The 19,373-nt window shown below is 53.1% G+C and overlaps 8 protein-coding genes across 8 annotated transcripts; 1 reads left to right on the top strand and 7 right to left on the bottom strand.

Moving 5' to 3' along the window:
• Positions 1 to 55: 55 nt before the first annotated feature.
• CKM354_000666300 (histidine--tRNA ligase) lies at positions 56 to 1,771 on the top strand (the record flags this gene model as incomplete). The annotated part of the gene is made up of 1 exon (XM_044801987.1): positions 56 to 1,771. One exon carries the CDS (start codon positions 56 to 58, stop codon positions 1,769 to 1,771), a length of 1,716 nt encoding a protein of 571 aa, XP_044657922.1.
• A 1,667-nt stretch (positions 1,772 to 3,438) lies between these two features.
• CKM354_000666400 (alpha-mannosidase) lies at positions 3,439 to 6,717 on the bottom strand (the record flags this gene model as incomplete). The annotated part of the gene is made up of 1 exon (XM_044801988.1): positions 3,439 to 6,717. The coding sequence occupies one exon, from the start codon at positions 6,715 to 6,717 to the stop codon at positions 3,439 to 3,441; it is 3,279 nt and encodes a 1,092-aa protein (XP_044657923.1).
• A 434-nt stretch (positions 6,718 to 7,151) lies between these two features.
• On the bottom strand, positions 7,152 to 8,750 carry CKM354_000666500 (uncharacterized protein; the record flags this gene model as incomplete). Its single annotated transcript, XM_044801989.1, has 1 exon — positions 7,152 to 8,750. One exon carries the CDS (start codon positions 8,748 to 8,750, stop codon positions 7,152 to 7,154), a length of 1,599 nt encoding a protein of 532 aa, XP_044657924.1.
• Positions 8,751 to 10,629: 1,879 nt separating this feature from the next.
• CKM354_000666600 (uncharacterized protein) lies at positions 10,630 to 11,097 on the bottom strand (the record flags this gene model as incomplete). The annotated part of the gene is made up of 2 exons (XM_044801990.1): positions 10,630 to 10,694; positions 10,764 to 11,097. 2 exons carry the CDS (start codon positions 11,095 to 11,097, stop codon positions 10,630 to 10,632), a joined length of 399 nt encoding a protein of 132 aa, XP_044657925.1.
• Positions 11,098 to 11,361: 264 nt separating this feature from the next.
• Positions 11,362 to 11,841, bottom strand: CKM354_000666700 (uncharacterized protein; the record flags this gene model as incomplete). Its single annotated transcript, XM_044801991.1, has 1 exon — positions 11,362 to 11,841. One exon carries the CDS (start codon positions 11,839 to 11,841, stop codon positions 11,362 to 11,364), a length of 480 nt encoding a protein of 159 aa, XP_044657926.1.
• Positions 11,842 to 12,165: 324 nt separating this feature from the next.
• On the bottom strand, positions 12,166 to 14,795 carry CKM354_000666800 (uncharacterized protein; the record flags this gene model as incomplete). Its single annotated transcript, XM_044801992.1, has 2 exons — positions 12,166 to 14,681; positions 14,750 to 14,795. The coding sequence occupies 2 exons, from the start codon at positions 14,793 to 14,795 to the stop codon at positions 12,166 to 12,168; spliced, it is 2,562 nt and encodes an 853-aa protein (XP_044657927.1).
• A 494-nt stretch (positions 14,796 to 15,289) lies between these two features.
• On the bottom strand, positions 15,290 to 16,825 carry CKM354_000666900 (uncharacterized protein; the record flags this gene model as incomplete). The annotated part of the gene is made up of 1 exon (XM_044801993.1): positions 15,290 to 16,825. One exon carries the CDS (start codon positions 16,823 to 16,825, stop codon positions 15,290 to 15,292), a length of 1,536 nt encoding a protein of 511 aa, XP_044657928.1.
• A 559-nt stretch (positions 16,826 to 17,384) lies between these two features.
• On the bottom strand, positions 17,385 to 18,932 carry CKM354_000667000 (uncharacterized protein; the record flags this gene model as incomplete). Its single annotated transcript, XM_044801994.1, has 1 exon — positions 17,385 to 18,932. The coding sequence occupies one exon, from the start codon at positions 18,930 to 18,932 to the stop codon at positions 17,385 to 17,387; it is 1,548 nt and encodes a 515-aa protein (XP_044657929.1).
• Positions 18,933 to 19,373: the final 441 nt, after the last annotated feature.

Below are 19,373 nucleotides of genomic sequence, written 5' to 3' on the forward strand. Positions count from 1 at the left end.
CAATGCTCTCAAAAGTTGCCCGCTGTGACTCCTCATATTTCAAGCGACTGACTATATGAAATCTTTGCTGCGCATCTCTCGTGCCGCTCGCATCTCCTGCTCACCGCCGCTACTTCGCCTTGTACGCGTACAATACCCACTGATCGCGCCCAACACTCAACAACAATACCGACGGTACCACGCCGAGGAGGGCATCATGGGGAGAGAAAAGTTCCAGCTCAAGGTGCCCAAGGGCACGAAAGATTGGGATGGCAAGGACATGGTCATCCGCGAGAAGATCTTCAGCACCATCACTGAAGTCTTCAAGCGCCACGGCGCCGTCACGATTGACACGCCTGTGTTTGAACTCAAGGAAATCCTGTCCGGCAAATATGGCGAAGACAGCAAACTCATCTACGACCTGGCAGACCAAGGCGGCGAGCTCTGCTCACTGCGATACGACCTGACAGTTCCCTTCGCACGATGGCTGGCCATGAACTCGAGCGTTTCCAGCATCAAGAGATATCACATCGCCAAGGTCTACCGCCGAGATCAGCCTGCCATGACCAAGGGCCGCATGCGAGAGTTCTACCAATGCGATTTTGACATTGCCGGCGAGTACGACTCAATGATTCCCGACTCGGAGATCTTGCGCATCATCGTAGAAATTTTCGAGGCATTGGGGTGGAAGGGACGGTACACGATCAAGTTGAACCACCGCAAGATCCTCGACGGTATTTTCCAAGTGTGCAAAGTGCCAGATGAGAAGATTCGAACTATATCTTCAGCAGTGGATAAGCTGGACAAGTCGCCGTGGGAAGAGGTGCGGAGGGAAATGACTGAAGAGAAGGGGCTCGATCCTGCTATTGCAGATCGCATTGGCGAGTACGTGGTAGGGAGAAAGGGAACCGAGGAGCTTCTGGCAGAGCTGCAGAAAGACGAAGGCCTGGCCGCAAATGAGTCAGCAAAGGCTGGTCTCCAGGATATCCAGACGCTGTTTGAGTACCTCAAGGTATTTGGTATTCTCGACCGGATATCGTTGGACATGTCGCTGGCACGAGGGCTCGACTACTATACTGGCCTCATCTACGAGGTCGTGACAGAAGGATCAGCGCCACAGACGAGCGAAGGGCAAGCACTACAACAGGAGGCCAAGAAATCATCGAAGCCGAAGAAGGTGGCAGACGGAGATGAGGATAGATCAAATGATCCTACGGTTGGCGTTGGATCAGTCGCCGCAGGTGGCCGTTACGACAACCTCGTCGGCATGTTCAGCGGCAAGAAGACGATACCGTGCGTTGGAATCTCGTTCGGCGTGGAGCGGATATTCAGTATCACCAAGCAGAGACTTGCGGCAGACAGCTCCGCGGCGCCAATTCGAACAAACGAGGTCGATGTCTTCGTCATGGCATTTGGAGGGAAGGGCTTCGAGGGTCTCCTCAAAGAACGCATGGAAGTCGCGACACGGTTGTGGGATGCTGGCATCAAGGCCGAATTCTTGTGGAAGACGAAGCCAAGGCTACCCGCCCAGTTCAAGGCCGCGGAAACCAATGGAGTGCCGTTCGCTGTTATCCTGGGAGACGATGAGTTGGCTGCAGGCAAATGCAAGATCAAGGAAATGGGCCTTCCGGAAGGCCACCCCGAGAAAGAGGGCGTGTCCATTGACATGGCGAATCTGATCGAGGAGGTAAAAGTTCGTATATCCAGACAAGCGACTACAGCCACGCTCTCGAATGGTGTGAGCAGCATTAGCTTGGATGTCGAGGCCAAGGAAGCGCCCAAGACAGACTAGACGACATGATTGAGACAGTGTTCCCCTTATTCGGATTGTCTGCTTAGACTTCTGTCCGAGTTGTCGCACCTCGGTCGCCAGACAAGATTCCACAACTTTCACGATACCCATTGCAGACGTAAAGCGTAAATGAAAATACGATACAGCTGCTAAGCACGACTGAGAAATCACGAGATTGTTCAGATGAATGTTCCGTACACCAGTATCATAGTGTACGATGAATGGATCTGCTAGCTAATCGTCCGCAGGCGTCGCAAGTGACCTCCCTCTCTATGAGACAAGTTTCGCTCCGAGCAACATTGAAGTTTCTGTCTAGGCTGGCTGCCTCTCACGCCTTTGCTCCTTCTGGCATCTGTTGACCTGTGCGAGACAAAGGGAGAAGGAATTGGCAAGAGCCTCCCGAATCAGTGGCGAGCCTGCATGGCACCCGCAGAAAGAACAGCCTTGACATCAAGCAGTGACCAAAAAGTGAAGTGACGCCTTCTTGACATCGATCAGCCATAATGAGCTGTGCTCTGAAACGGAGACGTCTCTGTCACAGGGTGGATGTGGTGTCTCGCCGCCGCCACAGAAGGGATCCGTCGTTGCAGAGTATCATACTGCTAGCGCGGCAGCATATATTACTGAGGGCATGGCGACCTTGACCCGCTGAGTGCACCTGCTCTCTCATAGACACAGGCAATCGCTTTGCTCATCGCCACGTCCCTCCCTCGTGCTTCCGCCCCAAGTCAACTCTGCCACGACTCTCAGAACACAGATCACATCCCAGAGTTGATCATCATTCCATCGCAAACGCCATTTTGTACCAACAGCCTACATTTCAATAAAGACACGGCACCATCAATCGCCTTCAATCCAGTCTCCGACAACTTTCACGTCACCAAGACTCCTGCTGCTCAAACGCGACCTCTCTCCCACCCATCAAACCTCGCAAAGACAACCAACAACACCCACCATGGACAGCCACCCACTCAGCAGGAGGCACAGTGCCGGGTCCGTCCTCGGCATCGACCTGATCGGCCCCATCATCGGATTCGCTGTCGCCGGAATTGCAGTCCTCATCGCCTTCACATTTCTCCTGAAGTGGTGCTGCTCTCGCAGAAAACGACACGCGGCTGAGATGGGAGGAGACCTTGAGGAGGGAAAAAGAGGCTGCTTCGGGAGACGGAGACGCCAGGGGAAGCAAGGATCAAATGGGATCAGGGAAGACGAGATGAGAACGGGAGGGGCTGGGTCGTGATGGAGAAAGAGCGACGGACGTGAGCGGGGAGAGATGGACTGATAGTGGAGTGCAGGAAGACGAGTTACCTGAGGATGAGGAGTGGCACATGTATTGTATTGGCGAGGTTCTTGCTTACAGGGTTTGTGTTATTCGGGGAGGCTCTGGGGTTGTATTGCTCTTGCCATAATGCTATGGCTCATTGCATTATCACCGTGTGGTTTGGATAGTTCATAAAGTCCTAACTAATGTTTGTTACTTCTTAGGTGTTGAGGATTGTTAGTGATACACCCCTTCCGAGCCCATCCAATGCTATGCGCTCCCCTTCTCCTTCGCCATTCCATCCATACACACCCCCAGATCTCACCAACTACCCTGACCCTCACCTCAAGCCCCCACAACTGAGACTCCAGTTCGAAGTTCTCAGCTGCTTTGCCCGAGTGGCTTCCTAAGCCCACCCGACAAGCAGCTTGTAGGTCGCAACCTCAAAAGCTCTCAACTCAATGTCAATGCCATTCTTCCCTACCTTGACTTCTTCGACCTCATCTTCCAGAATGTTCGCCTTCCACGCCTTGTGCACCTTGGTCGGTCCTAGCGCAATCGTGCCTCGGGAAGCACCACCAAGCGAATCGTAGATTCGCAACACAACGTGTCTGCCGTCCTTGACCCTTAGGTCATCGACACTGACATCGGCATCGTCCTCACCACGCTTCACGGTGTCAACCACCAGGCTAGGCGATGATTCAGCAGTCAGCTTGAAAGCGGAGAAGAGCTCCTTCACGCTTTGAACTTCTGGATGACGGTGAGCAATCATCGGATTGTTGAACTCTGCCGCGGCGCGGACTGTGCGGTGATCGAGAGGGCCAGCGTGCGGTAAGATCGCCCAGCGAATCTTGTGATGTCCCATATCGGCGTGGGCATCTGGTGCCTTGGGTGCACGGAGCAGAGACAGACGCATCAGCTTGCCGGTCGTGGCGAAACCGTACTTGCTGTCATTGAGGATAGAAACACCATAGCCGTGCTCGCTCAAGTCAGCCCATTTGTGGCAGCAGATTTCGAACTTGGCCATGTCCCAAGAAGTATTGTAGTGAGTAGGTCGTCGATTAATGCCGAATTGGGTTTCGTACGAAGCTTCAGTATTGGTGATGGTCGTTGGGAACTCAACCTTCAAGAATTTCATGGTTTCGTGCCACTCGACCTCCGCCTCGACCTCCACGTACGAGGTTTCAGCTTCATCAGAGGCCGCATTCAGCGCGATAGTAGTCTTGATCCATGATTTATCAGAGATCTGGGTCTTCGTGGTCACCGCCACGCGCTGAGTCGAGTTCTCCGTAATTTCAGTCTTGCTCATCGCCTTCAATTCCTGCCGCGACTCGAGATGGAAAACTTCCACGTCCCATGCTTGCCAGTAAAGTGGTTTGTCATCAAAGATCACGAGCTGGTTGGCCTTCCCTCCCTTAGGCAGGACTTCTCGATCAGCAGCCTTGTCGTAAAGCGAAGTGATAACACCATCAGCAACCGTCAATGCCAATTTCGAGTTTTGAAGCGAGAATGCGCCATCGTCAAGCTCGTTCACGGAAGCTTCTTCAGTAGCGCGTCTGATGAGAGTCTGTGTTCCAGCAGGCTGTCCAACGACCTCTGGGTAACGAGATTCAACAAGGTCCTGATCAGTACGTGACCAACCCAGGGTATTGATTGCTACCGGCTGTGCAGACTTGTCATCAACAAATCCCAGCGACTTCAAGGCTTCGTGCAAGACCTTCTGGCCAGTCTTGAACACCTTTGCGTATTCCTTATCAGAATCATCGTAGCACATCTCGATCGAAGATCCGGGCAAGCAGTCGTGGAACTGACAGAGCAACACGCTCTCCCACATCGAATCGATTTCCTTCTTCGGGTATTTGTAGTCCTTGTCATGCAACGAAGCCATGGTCGCGAGATACTCGATGTTGTGCAGCAGTACCTCCGACTTGCGGTTGCCTTTCTTGTTGTTCGCTTGCGTAGTATATGTACCTCTGTGAAGCTCGAAGTAGAGCTCACCGTACCAGGTGACAAACTCCGTCTTGCCGGTGGCTGCATTCTTTTCCAGTCGATCGAAAAAGTCCTCGACACTCCTACCCATGTGTACACGGGGCAGAAGACCAACATTGTCTGCAATACCGCGACATCTGCGGAGCTTCTCGATGTGACCCCATGTTGGACCACCACCTCCATCACCTTTGCCGAATACAAGCAGAGATGTGGGATCTTGATCCATACTCTTGTGCTGTGTGACTGACCGCTTTACGTCGCCAAAGTGTGCTTCAGCAGTGTAAGTCTCCGAAGGCGCCATGTGGCAGATAACCTGACTTCCATCAAGACTGACCCAGTTGAAAGTGGTGTGAGGAAAGTTGTTGATGTTGTTCCAGCTCAGCTTTTGCGTGAAGAATCGATTCATGCCAGCGAGCCTACAGAGCTGAGGAATCTGCGATGAGTAGCCGAACGTGTCGGGAAGCCAGAAGGTCCTGCATCGCTGGCCAAATCTCGACTCAAAGTAGCGCTGTCCATACAAGAACTGCCTGACCAGTGATTCTCCAGAAGGCATATTGGTATCGTGCTCGACCCAGCTGCCGCCAATAGGCTGGAAGTTGCCCTTCTTCACATGATTCTTGACACGGTCGAAAGCATACGGATATAACTCTTCCAGCCACTTGTACTGTTGTGCCTGACTAGCACAGAATCGATGCTCCGGGTAACGATCCAGCAGGTCACACTGGTTACTCCAACTCCTCACGACTTTCCTCTTTGTCTCCGCCCATGGCCACAGCCAGCAGGTATCAATATGGCAATGTCCAATCCCGGACACCAACACTTCTCTCAGCGGATCCTTCTCGGTCAAGTCATACACCTCCGGTCCATCAACCTTGTCGCCCACGTATTTCTTCGCAATCTTCCTGCATTCTTTGATCGCCTCTTTTGAGCCGTTGCCAGCAATGAAGGCATCAATCACCTCGTTCGCAACAGTCAAAGCCCGATGTTCCTCCCACGAATCTTGCGGGAACTCTCTAGCAGCATCGCCCAAGATCCAGAAATCGTAGAACAACGCCCTCGCATCCAAATTCACGCTCACGAGGTCTGCCAATTGTAATCGGAAATATCGGTTCGGATCCGGAGGTTGAATGGTATCACCGCCAGTAGGATTGCCAAACATCCCATTACACGCCATTTCAATATAGATCGTCTCTTCCTTCCCTGTGCGATAGCTGTCTGGAACAATCCATTCGATCCTCTCGCCGTTGCCAGTCAACCCTTGCAACGGCTTGCCATCATGTGTCCAAACCAACCCCTCACTGGAAGAATCCCAGTGCAGTTCGACTCGTTCTTCATCTTTCCATTCTGTAGGAACAGTGAAATCGACTCTGAACCAATGCGTGCTCCAACTGGGACCAAAGCTCTCGCCTTTGCGGGTCTTTTTGTAAGTGTTCTTGGAATCGGTAGCTTCGGCGAAGGTGGGGCGTGTGAGATCGGGTGCGGACCAGACAGAGAGGTGGACGTGGCCTTCACCCAGCCGGCCGTTATAGAGCTTGCCCAGAAGACCTTGTTCTTTGTATTGACCACCTGAGGTGAATTGGTTCAAGCGGTCGCGATAGATGTCGTGGATCAGCTTGCCTTTGGGACGAGCGGCAAGCTGTGGGTATTGAGCTGTCGATGAGGTCATTGTGTTGGTGTTGTGTGTTTCTCCGCCCATCGTGCAAGACGGATGAGATGAACAGAGATGGGAGAGGAGCAAGAGATGATTGTGCAACGCAAAGAGGTCAGCAGGTCTTGAGGCGTAGGCTGTCGGGTGTATGCAAGCTGGGCACAGCTCTCCGCCTCCGCACTGGGGTGCATGCAAGGAACGCCGCGTGGTTGCTCCGGTTTCATGTGATCGTCACCGCCAAGGTCAGCATCACCACGCCAGTGGAACATACTCAGCTTTGCACGTAATTATCATTAGCATTAGCACAGAGCTACATATTCTGCAGTGTGTTCGTCTACTGTACTCAATGTACTCTGATGGGTATCATCCAAAGCGCCAACCTGCTGCGCACGATCAATGCGGTCTGATCAAACATTAGAGCGCTTCCTTCTATTTGTATCCTCCGTTTCAAGCTCAATGAGCGTATGTCCTCATAAGCAGTCCTACAACTCAGCAAGCGCCTGTTCGCACAATGTCTGATATCTGGATGGGTCGAAACGCTCTCTCTTCCAACGTCTTGCGCGGCCAGCTTCGATGTGCTCCTTCTTCTTCCTCGCCTTTTGGTCTTCTGGTGCAAATGACCAGAAGCTGCGACTCTTTCGCAAACTCTTCTGTCGCGACGGTCCATTCGATGGAGTCGACACCCTGTTGGAAGCTGAGTTGCCATCTCTGTCACTGCGCGAAGGAGTCTCCAGCCTCTGAAGTGCTTGCGCGCGATGAATCTGTTCCTGTGCGCGTTGGACTCCTTTCATGTGTGTCTCGAGCTGTGTCCGCATGGCAGCCAGGTGATCTGTGATTCGATTTAACATTGCCACATCCAGGCACTCTTTGGGTTGGAACGTTGGCTCGAATGTCGCAGGTGCCATGGATACTGCCACTGCTGTTGCTGTGTGAGGCACGCTGTATCGCGTATATTCGGGCTTCTTCGGTGTGCTTGGTGTGATAGCGGATGTTGTAGTTGTATCAGAATCCCTGTCGAGACCATCTGTGGCTATTGGTGAGATTGGTGATATTGGCGAAACTGATGATCCGAATGACAACGTCGAATTCGGCGATACAGGAGACACAGGCGAAGCGTGGTCTGGATCTTCGTAGCTACTGCTGAAGTAGTTCAACTGCGGAGCACTGACAACACGGGTGCTGTTCTGAACGTCGATGGAGAGACGCGACAGCTTTGGCCGTGGGGACGGGCTTGGGCGTACGGCCGAGAACGAGTCCTGGTAAGGTTTTGGAAGAGAGCCCATGCGCACAGGTCGCATGAGACCTCCAGTTGGCGTTGTCTTCTGATGGTACGGAGGGGTATTGGCGAGAGTTTGCTCAGATGTAATCTGCAGACCTGGAGGATGAGCAGGCGACGAAGTTGCAGGGGCAGTGACGGAGCCTTCTCGCAACAAGAACTTGTGCACAGGCGTGGCGTGCTCTGAATCCGGATAGTCGCGTCGCAAGCGATTCGGTGTCATGAGATCCGCGAAACTGTGGTGACTCTCGAGATCTTCCATATCGCAGGCGGAGAACACGGGCGAATCTCGGGAGGAAGCCAACGAAGTGTGTTGAGTGTCTGCTACGCGTTGGTCGGGAGATGACAGCATCAAGGAGCTCGCACGAGAACAAGGCCTGTCGAAGAATCCGCTATCGGGCAAAGGTGGCGAGAAGGGTCGAGTGTTTTCGACCTGGCGCACGACGAAGGGATCTTCCAATGGCTCTCGTACGTGGCGTACGCATAGCGCCCGAGCATCTTTAGCAGTGGGAAGTGCGGTCAAGGCTTCGAGGTAGTGCCGTTCAGCATCGTCGAAGGCCGGTAACTTGGCGATTGAATTGTGGTGCATCATCCGTGCAACCTCGTTGAAGCAGAGCCCCAGGTAGAAGTTGATGAAGGCGTCCTGCAGTGGGTGTGTGTGCTCGTCGTCGTTGGCGTTTGCCTTGAGGATCTCGCGGCAGAGCTGGATGCACTGGCGATATTTCTCTTGGATAAACAAGTTCTTGATGAGCTTCTGAGCGTTTCGCCAGTCGTCGGCGGGCGAGTCTGTCATTGTGCGCGCCATCTCCTCTGCCAGTGGCAGGCCGCGGGGCGGAGATATGTGCGGTATGCGGAAACGGGACAGGATGAAGTGCAATGCGGAAGGGCAACATGCAGAGCAGAAGGTGCCAAGGCAGCCGCAGTGACGCTCTATTCTGATTGATAGCGGGCATCGACGGGCATATCGAGGCCAGCGGGTGATGAAGGCGCAGGGATGTTTGCGATGGGGGACTGCGCAAAAAGCTGTCCGCGATCTCGAAGGCGAAACTGCACCGCGCCTGCACTGTTTTCCACCGCGCAACGTGGGCGCGCGGCGCAATCGCTCCTTCACCTACCAACGGTCTCGTCTATTTGTGTTGTCGCACATTCCGTGTCCGGCGTCGGCTCTCACTCACACGTCCACCGGCTGCAGTTCGCGTGCCCAAATGAAGGCTTCATTATGATGCCTGGGACTGGAGTTGGCTCCGACGCGAATCAACCCATGTTGCGTTCGGCCAAGTCGTGCGTGCTGCGCGGGCACGTTGCAACCTGCTGGCGTGAGGTCGATTGTGAGAACGGAAGGCTGTGGTGGTTGTGGCGCTCTGATTTAACCCTCAGCGAGGATCCCTGGGCGACACCAAGCCGCTTCGGGGGCGTATTTACGTCTGGTTACAGAATCCTTGCCTTATTATCGTCAGTCCAGTTTGTATCTCCGACCCTTCACCAGTTCAATCTTGTTCTCGAGAGGCAAGTTGGCAAGCATCGCGATTTCACAGTAGTCACCAGTCGGGAAAAATGCTAGCATGCCCAGTTCCAACGCGGCGGTCACACCGTGGCTGTGGTGCCGCCAATCTCCAGGTCGAAGGCAACAAGAAGCTGAAGTTGGACCGATTTGACGCGCCTCCAACGTCCTCCGCAGATGCGAACGCACGACACAGCAAACGCCGTTGAACAGACGTGCCAGATCGAACGTGTTCGTGCCTTCCGTTCATACGATCGGTTCCAGCAAATTCTGAGCGTGTCTTGCTGTCGGCAACTTGCGCTGCAAGCCTCCCAGTCACAACAGAGATGACTCGGGCGCGTGGCACTTTCCCCTGCATCTGCTGGGCGACATCCATGCATGGTCGACACCATCTTCCCTCCCAAAAACCATGTTGCACTTAGCATGTGACGCAGTGGTGGCTTGTGTGCATTCGTGAAGGCAGAGTAACTTGACACTCCTCTGGGCAGCAGTCGCATATTTGAGCTCGAGGAGCTGTGCACCATCTTCAGACTCAGCTACAATGGTCACGATGCCGGGACGTTGGCCTTCGTTTCTTCATGGTCAACTGCTAACGGGATCGTTTGACTCTCTTGCACCAAGGTTTGCCTGGCCGTGTAGACGTGATGACGTGGGCAGATCGTAGATGCAACAACGCTCAAGTGTCGATGGCTTGAGCAGCACCGGTCAATTCGTCTGTACTGCGGCAGACTTCTCGCTTAATCTGAAGCAGTTGAGGCAACAACCAACTCGAGAGGCTGCTGGATTGTTCAAGCGCTTGAAAAGTCGAAGCTACAGCAGCTTGCAACAAGAGCTATTGGGAACGTACGAGCGAGACATCGAACAGGAGCAGAAGTGGTGCTGTGCTGTGCCGTTGAAACTTGGACTGAAGTGTAGGCGATGTACGACTGCCTGAGCGACGCGAGTGCTCCTGCTGAACGAGTTTGCCAAATTGAATCGACTTCATTACGCGATTGCGACTGGTGTCTTCAAGAGTACACACGCGCCAGCAATCCACATTAATCCAAGGCCACCATTGTTAGTCCAACACTCTGCTGCGAAGTTTTCTAAGCTGAATCGATACGTCCTACTTTCGCCCCTTACACGCTAAGGCGCTCTTCAACAATCTCATCCCCAGCTCTGCACAACATCGTAACACATCGTCTTACGTTGCAATCTTGTCAGCCTCTTCATACTCCTTCTGGTCCAATTCTTCATGCCACGAGGTCTCTGCTCAATCCCGTTAGCCGAAACCCTCAAAACAAGAGAAAAGAAAGAGATCAGAAGGGAAAAACTTACTTCCCAAACTAATAGCCTGATGCGCCATCATTGTCGTCTTCGTACCACCATGCCAATGCGTCTCTCCAGCCGGAATATGCACTACATCGCCGACCTGCAGCCTCCGTGGCTTCTCGCCTTTACTGCAAATCAATCCTTCGCCAATGGTGACAGTCAGGATTTGCCCGCGTTCGTGAGTATGCCAGTAAGTCCTTGCGCCGGGCGTGAAACATACATTGTTGCCCATGCAGTCTTCAGCAGTAAAGATTGGATCCATATGCACGGAGCCGGTGAAAGTTTCCGTGGGCTGGCGGGAGGGAGTGGAGGGTTTATGGGCGGCGCGTGTTAATTGCATCTTTGTTATGTTCTGTTCTCAATCTCTGGGTATTTTGGCTGGCTCTTCTGACTGCCGTGAATGATGACTGGATTGCTTTCTGTACTTTCAATGGCTCGGGAGACTCTGTGCAAACAGAGCGACGAGGTGTCGTCAAGCCAGTCAAGCTCTCTCCACGTCAAGCTCCACCGATGTCGCAGTGAGCTGACGACCTGCCGAGCTCTGAACGAGAGACGAGTGCCATGCCCATACCCACAACTCTTCTCCTCATGAATTGCTGACCCATTATTTGAGCATCAACTTCAAGAAATGCGTATTCTCCAACCGCGTCTCATAATACGCTTCCGTCTCCCCAAACCCCAACGACTTATACAAAGCTCTGGCAGATTCCATAGACTCCAGCGTATCCAACACCATAGCCTCATATCCCAGCCTCGTGGCTTCCGCAATGACTTTCTCGGCTAGAGCTTTACCAATTCCCATACCGCGGCCTTTGGGATCAACGTAAAGTCGTTTCATCTCGCAGTGATTCGGGATGCTCAGCGGTCGCAAACCCACACACCCTATGGCTTGGCCTTCGTTATTGCGAGCGAGATATAGAGCTCCTGTGGGTGGCGCATATTTGCCGGGCATGGATGACATTTCGTTGTCGAAGTCTTGGAATTGAAGATCGATGCCTAGCGACTGGGCGTATATTCTGAATAATGTGATGGTGTCGGCGAGGTCTTGATGATTGTTCACGGGCGCGATCGTGAAGTCCATCATCGCTGTAGATTAGATGTGAGCAGCTGTTGTTGAGATTCAATGCGGTTAGAGCTGCGGATGAGTGTTGGAGACAGAGTCATATTCGAAAGACAAATGTCAATGTCAAGACGAAGGGCGCGCTTTCGGGCCCGTCCCGTACTTTTGGCAAACACATGGCATCACTTAATCAGGCTGACGCAGCAGCAGCTGTTGTTAGCGAAGAGCAACTTGGAATAGTGACATGCATTCAAATGGACAATGTGAACGTCGAGCCTTCGCAGTTGCGTACTACCTTGATGGATCCGAAAGCGACACTGGGCTCGCTGGAGGAAGCATGATTCAGTCTCATCGACCAAACCCGCCAAATCCAGCCCCATCCTTCTTGAAAAAACGACCGATATTCCTCAAGTTCTCGTTCAGCGTCGCAGCCGGACTGTCTGCATCCATGCTGGCCCTAGCAGGTCCACCCACAGGCGGCGAAGTCGTGCGACTCGCCACATTGGCCGAAGCGGTGCCATCTCTACCAATGCCAATATTTGGCGTCGAGAAGCGGTCGCCCGCATCTCTCGCAGCGTTCATGAGAGCAGTACCAAAATTCGAAGGATCGAATCGGGCTGGCAGCGAAGGTGTCGAGTTCGCGATTGCGTTGTCTTTTAGTGCTGAGAGACCAAGACCAGCAGTGGTCGGTGCAGTTTGATTCGTGAGCTGCAATGCTGCAATTAGTGGATTGCTGACCTGTAAGCTTTCATTCGCGGGACTGGCTTTGTGAGCGTTGAACAGCTCGATGAGATGACTCTGCTCTTGCTTGCGCGTAATACCCTTGAGCTCAAGCATTTTGCGAAAGTTGGCTTCAGATCGGTCGCGGATGTGTATGAGATATGCTTGAACCAAACCTTCTGGTGGTGACGCCCGGACTTGCAAGGTCTTCAAGATCGGATCGAGCTTGCCTGTACTTTGGTTGACACGCTTGACGAATGCCTGGTTGAGAGGAGTGCCATCTTCTTCATTGAGCGTTGCCAGTTCCGACAAACCCTTCTTGAGCACGTAGGTGTCCAGGAGCATCTGCTCAGAGCCGGTTTCTGAAACAGGTCTACACGCTACGATATTCGTGATGTAGGTAGTAGTGAGGGCATCAACCAGGTTGTCGCAATATGCTCGCGCGTATTGTGGCTTGTGGAGTAAGCGCAGAGTGTCTTTGCTCCGGTCCTTGACGCGTGCGAGGAGCGACGAGACGTAGCTACTCTGGTCGCCAACGCTTTCCATCTTCGCCCATTGTATTGAGCGCATTTCTCGCCATGCGGGCTCGCACTCAGCTTCCGCTTTGTGGACCAAAGCACGTATCGATGCAGAAGCGACGCCCATAAAAGTATCGGCCTGAGCTTGGAGATCGACTTTGTCGCGCAAGTCCTCATCGATCCGTGATTTGATCTTCTCCTCGAGTTGATTGGTGGTCGTATAGCAGTAGTCGGCGGTATTGAGGATGATGACTGCATCTTCCACACTAGGCCCCCCAGTCTTCTCGGAGAGGAAGAAGAAGAGCACCTGTTGTGCATACTGATCGAGATATTTCCCAAAAGTGGTCGAGAGCTCGGACAGTCGATCTCCTGTAGACAATTTCGCGCACTGCGCAAGCGTGATACGATAGTGATGGAACAGTTCCGTGGACGAAGGTATAACCAGCTGCGAGTGGAACTCCTCTTCCGGTGGTCGAATGTGCTGCTGTCGATACTTCGGAATCAAGGACGCAAGCTGTTTGTCCTGCGATTCGACCCATACACTCAGGTATGGCTCGAAAGCCTCAGAGATGGCCTGACTGAAGCCATGCCGCTTCTCTCCCTCAGCCCCTGATGCAACAGTATCCATGCTCGACCTCGACTCGCCAGAAGAGAATCGTCTTTCTAGACTGTGCTCGAAGTCGAGTGTCTCCTGCAAGCACGACAGGAGCAGATTCACATCCGGTGGCTGCCCATCCGCGCGCCGCATGCTCTTCTTCAAGATCTCCTTGTAGTCGTCTCTTGTATTCTCGCAATATGCGTTCGCCAGCATCTCGTTGACCTTCCACTCTCGCGGGAATAAAGCAGCGTGTTCGGCATCGTACGTCTTGAGCATACGATTGAACCACGAATACCTTCTCGAGATATTGTCCAAACTGCCAGCTTCATCATTGCCTCGGAACACCTGCCGATACTCCCTCAATTGTGTATTGCAATACCATGTGATGAGTCTCGCACGAGCATGTTCTCCCAAAGCATCCATGACCTGGCACGCTTCATTCAGCATGCCTCTCTTCTGCTGTACCTCACTTCTCGCAAATGTGACCTCAAAGTCCTCGCAGACCTGCTCCAGTAGCTCTCTCTGCACCTCGCTCACATTCTTGGACAATGTAGCAATCTGATCAATACTCCTGTAGCTCTTGAAATGCGCCATGAGCTGGATGACAGCTTGCAGAAGGTGGGCGCATTCGCGGTACTGCCTCGTCTCTGACAACCCTCGCAACTGCTCATATGCAGTCGTGAGCATTTGAAGCCTTTTCAACGCCGTCATCGAGAGTGTCAGATTCCGTTTCGTGCTATCCAGGCGCTTGATGTCTGCCGTCATCTCGGTGATGGTCCTCTCTGTTTCCAGCGCTCTTTCCCGTACGCCATCGATCTTCGCGAACAAAGTCGCGAGCTCCGCTTTGGCATCTTGAATGCGACGGACGCTATCGCTATCGGAAGTCGTTTGTGCTGTGACGAGGGAAGAGATGGACGAGTCGAGGGAGGCTTCATAATTCTGGAGCTGCTTGGAGACTGCTGGGACGGATGAGAGGGTCGAGGGATGCAAGAAGAGAGCGTTGAGATGGTCTATCGGATCGTAGTCGGCTACGTAATACTCAGCATGTGCGCGACGAGATGTATTGACGTATGAAGCGTGAGCTATGTGTGCCTACCAGCATCGAGGGCGTCTGGAGGCGCGCTGCCATCTCCCAGCGCCATTGAGGGTTACCACGCCGCACAGGCAGACATGTGAAGTGACAAAGTCCGGCAAGATATCGACCTTTCTCTAACCAAATGTGCTATGGAAGGGCAATCATTGTCCACAGCTGGAGCGAGCTGGATGTTGGCATATGCAAGGGTCCGTCCGTGCCTGACGGACTTGAGTCCGCGCTGCTGTACTTCCTCCTTTCCTTTCTCACGCTTCGCATCCTACTTCCTCGCCGACTCTGCAAGAACAGGTGCCTTCCACCAATCTATTTTCTGTTGGCTCTGACGATGTACGGGATCTAAGTGGCATCACCAAAAACGTTCAATATTGAGGCACAAGCCAAGACCCTAATACCAGACTCAAGCTGGTAGAGGATGAAGTATCCATATGTCTCAGCCATGGTTTGAAAACCTCGTCCCTCCAGCAGACTTTATGCTACCCAGTACAGTAAAGGTTTCAGAATATTCCACTGCCATAGTACTGTCAAGGTCTCTTCTCAAATCAATCAAGTCTCCTTCCAAGCACCATCGGTGTAGCTCACCGTCTCCGGATACTTTCTCGACCTCCTTCTCGCTCCCAACCCATCATCTTCCGTCTGCCAAGGTCTCTTCCTGGACTCGACCAGCTTGTTCATAAGCTTGATCTCCCGTCCATCGAATCTCGCACTCAAGTGCTGAGCCAGAGCTACGATAGCGAACTCTGCATATCTCAGCATTTCCGTCCTCCAGCCTTCGTCTTTGTCCTGTACCGCATGCAAAGCAGCACTTCCGCCCGTCCCATTCATTCGCACGATCAAATTTTCGCCCTCGACTTGTTGCAGGATGCTGAGAGCCATATCCTGTCGAATTTCCATGATAGGCTCCGTGCCATGAAGCGAATCGAGTGTCTTCAGAATGAGCCACTGGCGCCGGCCACTGTGGTCATTGTATTCTGGCTCCGGCCCTCTCGGTGAAGGTACGTGAATCGAAGGCGTGGTCGGGTTCGCTGGGAGGCCGAATTGGATCTTTGCTGCGATGAACATGTTATCCAGCGCCTTCTGGGCATAGTCGAACAGCAGAGTGCTGAAATGCTCGTCTTGTGGATCGCGTTGCAAGGCACGACCTTCAATGGCCATCTTGAGGATGTTCACGACCATTCGTCCTCTCTTGTACCAGCGACTATCTGCCTCCTTGCTCGAATCTGGATTCGCAATCTTTGCGCCGGCGGGAGCTACGAAAGACATGGCCAGCAGCTCTCGCAGCGCGTGGTCCAGCTTCTGTCGCTGGTATATCTGCCTGCTTGAGAGCGCGAGATTCGTAACTCGAAACTGGTTTCGGTAAGGAAGAAGCATTGTGACCGCTCCTGTTCCAGGAACATCTTGAGCCCAAAGTCTCACAGATCGCTTTGCCCACGAAGCTGGAGTCATACTGTCAAACCAAGCAGCATACCAGCGAGAGATGCAGATGAGCGTCAGGAGCGCGGAATCGAATAGAGTATACCTGAGGTAGGTATCATTGAGGTCTCGCGGGAGGCTCACCGCATCTAGCCAAAGCATTTGTCCATTCGAGAAGTGTGCGATCGTGGCTTTGCCGGAGCATAATCGAAGTACGTCGGCCGCTAGATCTACGAGCTCGGAGCTGCTCGAGTCCATGGTCATCAGTTCACACATATCGCTGCGCAGAACGTGTAGGCGGAGCGCGAGCGGGTCCTGGTCATATTTCGGATCCAACTTCGATGCATTTCCAGGTCGAAAACGTAGCTTCGCCAGGTTGTGTTCGGCCGATGGATCTCGTCGCGGAGCTAGCGCCCATTGTACTGCATGTCCAGTCATCTGAATAGCATCCTGGCAGACTGTATCGAGTGCCCAGATATCCGTCGGTCTCAGACCCTCGAAGGTCTCCTTGTCGATCGCTCTGCAATCGAGCAGGATGTCGAACATGAGGAAAGCGCAACGCTCGATGCCTTGGCCATCCGTGTACGCGTGAGAGAGGCTGAGAAACTTGGCCTGGAGTTTCTCAACCATGGTGGTGGTGGCCGCGGCGACTGGCTCTGGCTCTGGCATGGCGGCCACTGGTCTTTAGGCGGCGGCGGCGGCGGATCGATTGGTTCAGTGGCGCTCGTGGATCTGGAGAATTTAGAGAGTCAGCATGTGTTGTGTGCTTGCTTCAGGTGCGAGTACGTTCTCGGCGCGGCAGAAGCTACGTGCACCTTGCAGTCTGGCGTTCCAGGTACGCCGTGTGCGTGTTTGTGCGAGAATCTCGAAGCGAGTGGGCAAAGCTGTTTGCTTCGGACGCGAAGTTGCGTCCGTTACTGAAGTGAAGTTTACGTAGAGCGCCAACGGACAAGCAATCAAAGTCATCGCAATCTAGCGCGTCCTTCTCCGTGCCGACATGTCGTTCTCTGCTGCCTGACTTGACTCTGGTCGAAATTTTCTCGTGAAAGTTGTTCTGAGACAAGCCTCTTCTCTGTTGACGACTTTGAATCTCTGTCCACCAGCTTGTCTGAGCGCATCACGATGCCGCGCCAATCTGTCTGAGACAGGAGTTAGATGGGCATGGCTTGGAAAAGAGTAAGTGGATCATACGTCCAATGTCTGGAGCTCAGAGGGAAGGATAGATGTGCTATCTGATCAATATCCACTTGACCATGCGCAGCGGTAGAACGAATGGCCACAAGACAACCTCAAAGAACTGCAGGAGTGAAGTCCCTAGCTTCCATAGCATCGCCAGCAATGTGCAGACAGCGAGTGCATGCCCTGCTAATGACAGAATCGCTTTCAATGCTTCGACCTTGTCCTTCGTCGGAACTTGTGAGTCCTGCAATAACTCGATGAGACCCAATCTGGGCATTTGAAGTGAACCCAAGTAGCGAAGGAACACAAGCAGATAGTCGAGTAACTGCTCCAAGTAATCAACTTTTTCACCTTCAGACAGTAAACTTGAGGAATTTTCGAATAGAGAGGTAGATCTTATGACTGATCCGGTAGAACCGACACGTCTTTGCACGCATGCACCACTCTGCCCATCCCTTTCACATCCCAACGAACACTGTCTGTTGCCAATTCTTCCGCTGGCAGCAGCAGTAGCAGCTCGCGGGACAGCAGCAAGTTCCGGCTTGACGAGTCGCACACGCGGCAAATGACGAAGATCTGGCACAGACTCCGAACCAGCGAACACACATCTTGATGAAGTCGAATCATGCGCGAAGCTATTATCGTCCAACGCAGACGCAGACCGACATCCGACGTGCGTGTCGCAGGCAATGTCAGGAGTTGTTCTGGGCGCCGAGCACTTGTCCATACAAACTTTGTGATCCGCTGCCGCCGAGCTTCGCTGAGCGTATTGTTTCCTGGAACGTCGGGGAGCAGCTGGACTTCTACCGTGCAGGTCATTATCATCTCCCTGAGCTTTTATTGAATTATCTGGGCAATAGGTAGCAGACGGTTGAGGAGAGCTTGGCGTTACAATTGCGGTAACCTGTACCTGATCTGCGACAGCGGTAGGTGCAGCGGTATCCTGCGCTGGCTGGCCGCGATGTAAGATTCTGCTTACTTTTGCGTTCAAATTGTCTCGTTTCCGGACTGTCAGAGTCGGAGGTGCGAGAATTGTTGGTTCCTCGTCGCAGGCATTGTACGGGGTAAATGATCGATCGTGAAAGCGTGAACAGTTGGCATAAGCTCCTTCATGGTCCTCGGTGGAAGCAACATTGGCTTGGCCACTTGGGAACCGACGACGGTCGTATCCTTCACTTGATACCCGCCTCGCCTTGTCCCTGTAGTGTTCCAATGCCTCAATCTGCTCTGCTGTGTAGCCTGGGTATGCCAATGGTTGTGGCTCTCGAGCTGATGGCATGTGGACCAACTGGTCATCCTGCCTCTCGCCTGCTGTGGTGCCGAGTGTTGTCCTGTCCTGTGCGTTCACGTTTACTCCAGCTCTTCCATTTCCCCCACTCACTTTCCTGCCTTCGTTGGCTTTCGTCAGGACTGGCCGTCTCTTCACTGCATGCGTTGGCGAGGCCTGTTGCACTGCATTCTTCCGCAAGTTCAATGCATGTCCAGGTGATTCGGGTGTGCGAGGGGTCTGCGTGCCTGGGCTAGGCGATATGAGGCCAGTCCATGGGTTTGCTGCTCGTGCTGTAATGTAGTCGTCGCTGTCCTTCATTCGGCCCATTGATCGCTTCCAACCTTGTTGCTTTCGTGGAGTGTTTACTCGTTTTCCACCAATTCGGCTCGTCAGAATTGATTTCAGGCTTCGTCGGTGCTCGAGCCGCCAGTGAGGCGGGCAAAGTTCTGGAGACGGCTGTAGATCAGTGCTGGCCGCAGGTTGCCATTCGCTGCAATGAAACGGTCTGAGGTGTGGAAGCACATGAGTTGTGCTCTGAGCGAGCTCCATTGCGTTGCTAGAGCAGTAATAATGAAGCTGGAATGTAGCGAATTGGCACAGCAACAACAACAATGGGTGCTGGTCGCATTCACTAGACTTACCGTCGGACTTGACAATGCGAATACATTCGGCAGCTGCTACCCCACAGATGGAAGTTCAAGGCAGGCGCGCGATCAGTCCTTACTCACCTGAAGCCATTTCTGCAAACCCACAAAACTGCCGTCGGTT

This window comes from Cercospora kikuchii, assembly GCF_019650295.1.
Source record: "Cercospora kikuchii DNA, contig_00004, whole genome shotgun sequence".
NCBI lineage: Eukaryota > Fungi > Ascomycota > Dothideomycetes > Mycosphaerellales > Mycosphaerellaceae > Cercospora > Cercospora kikuchii.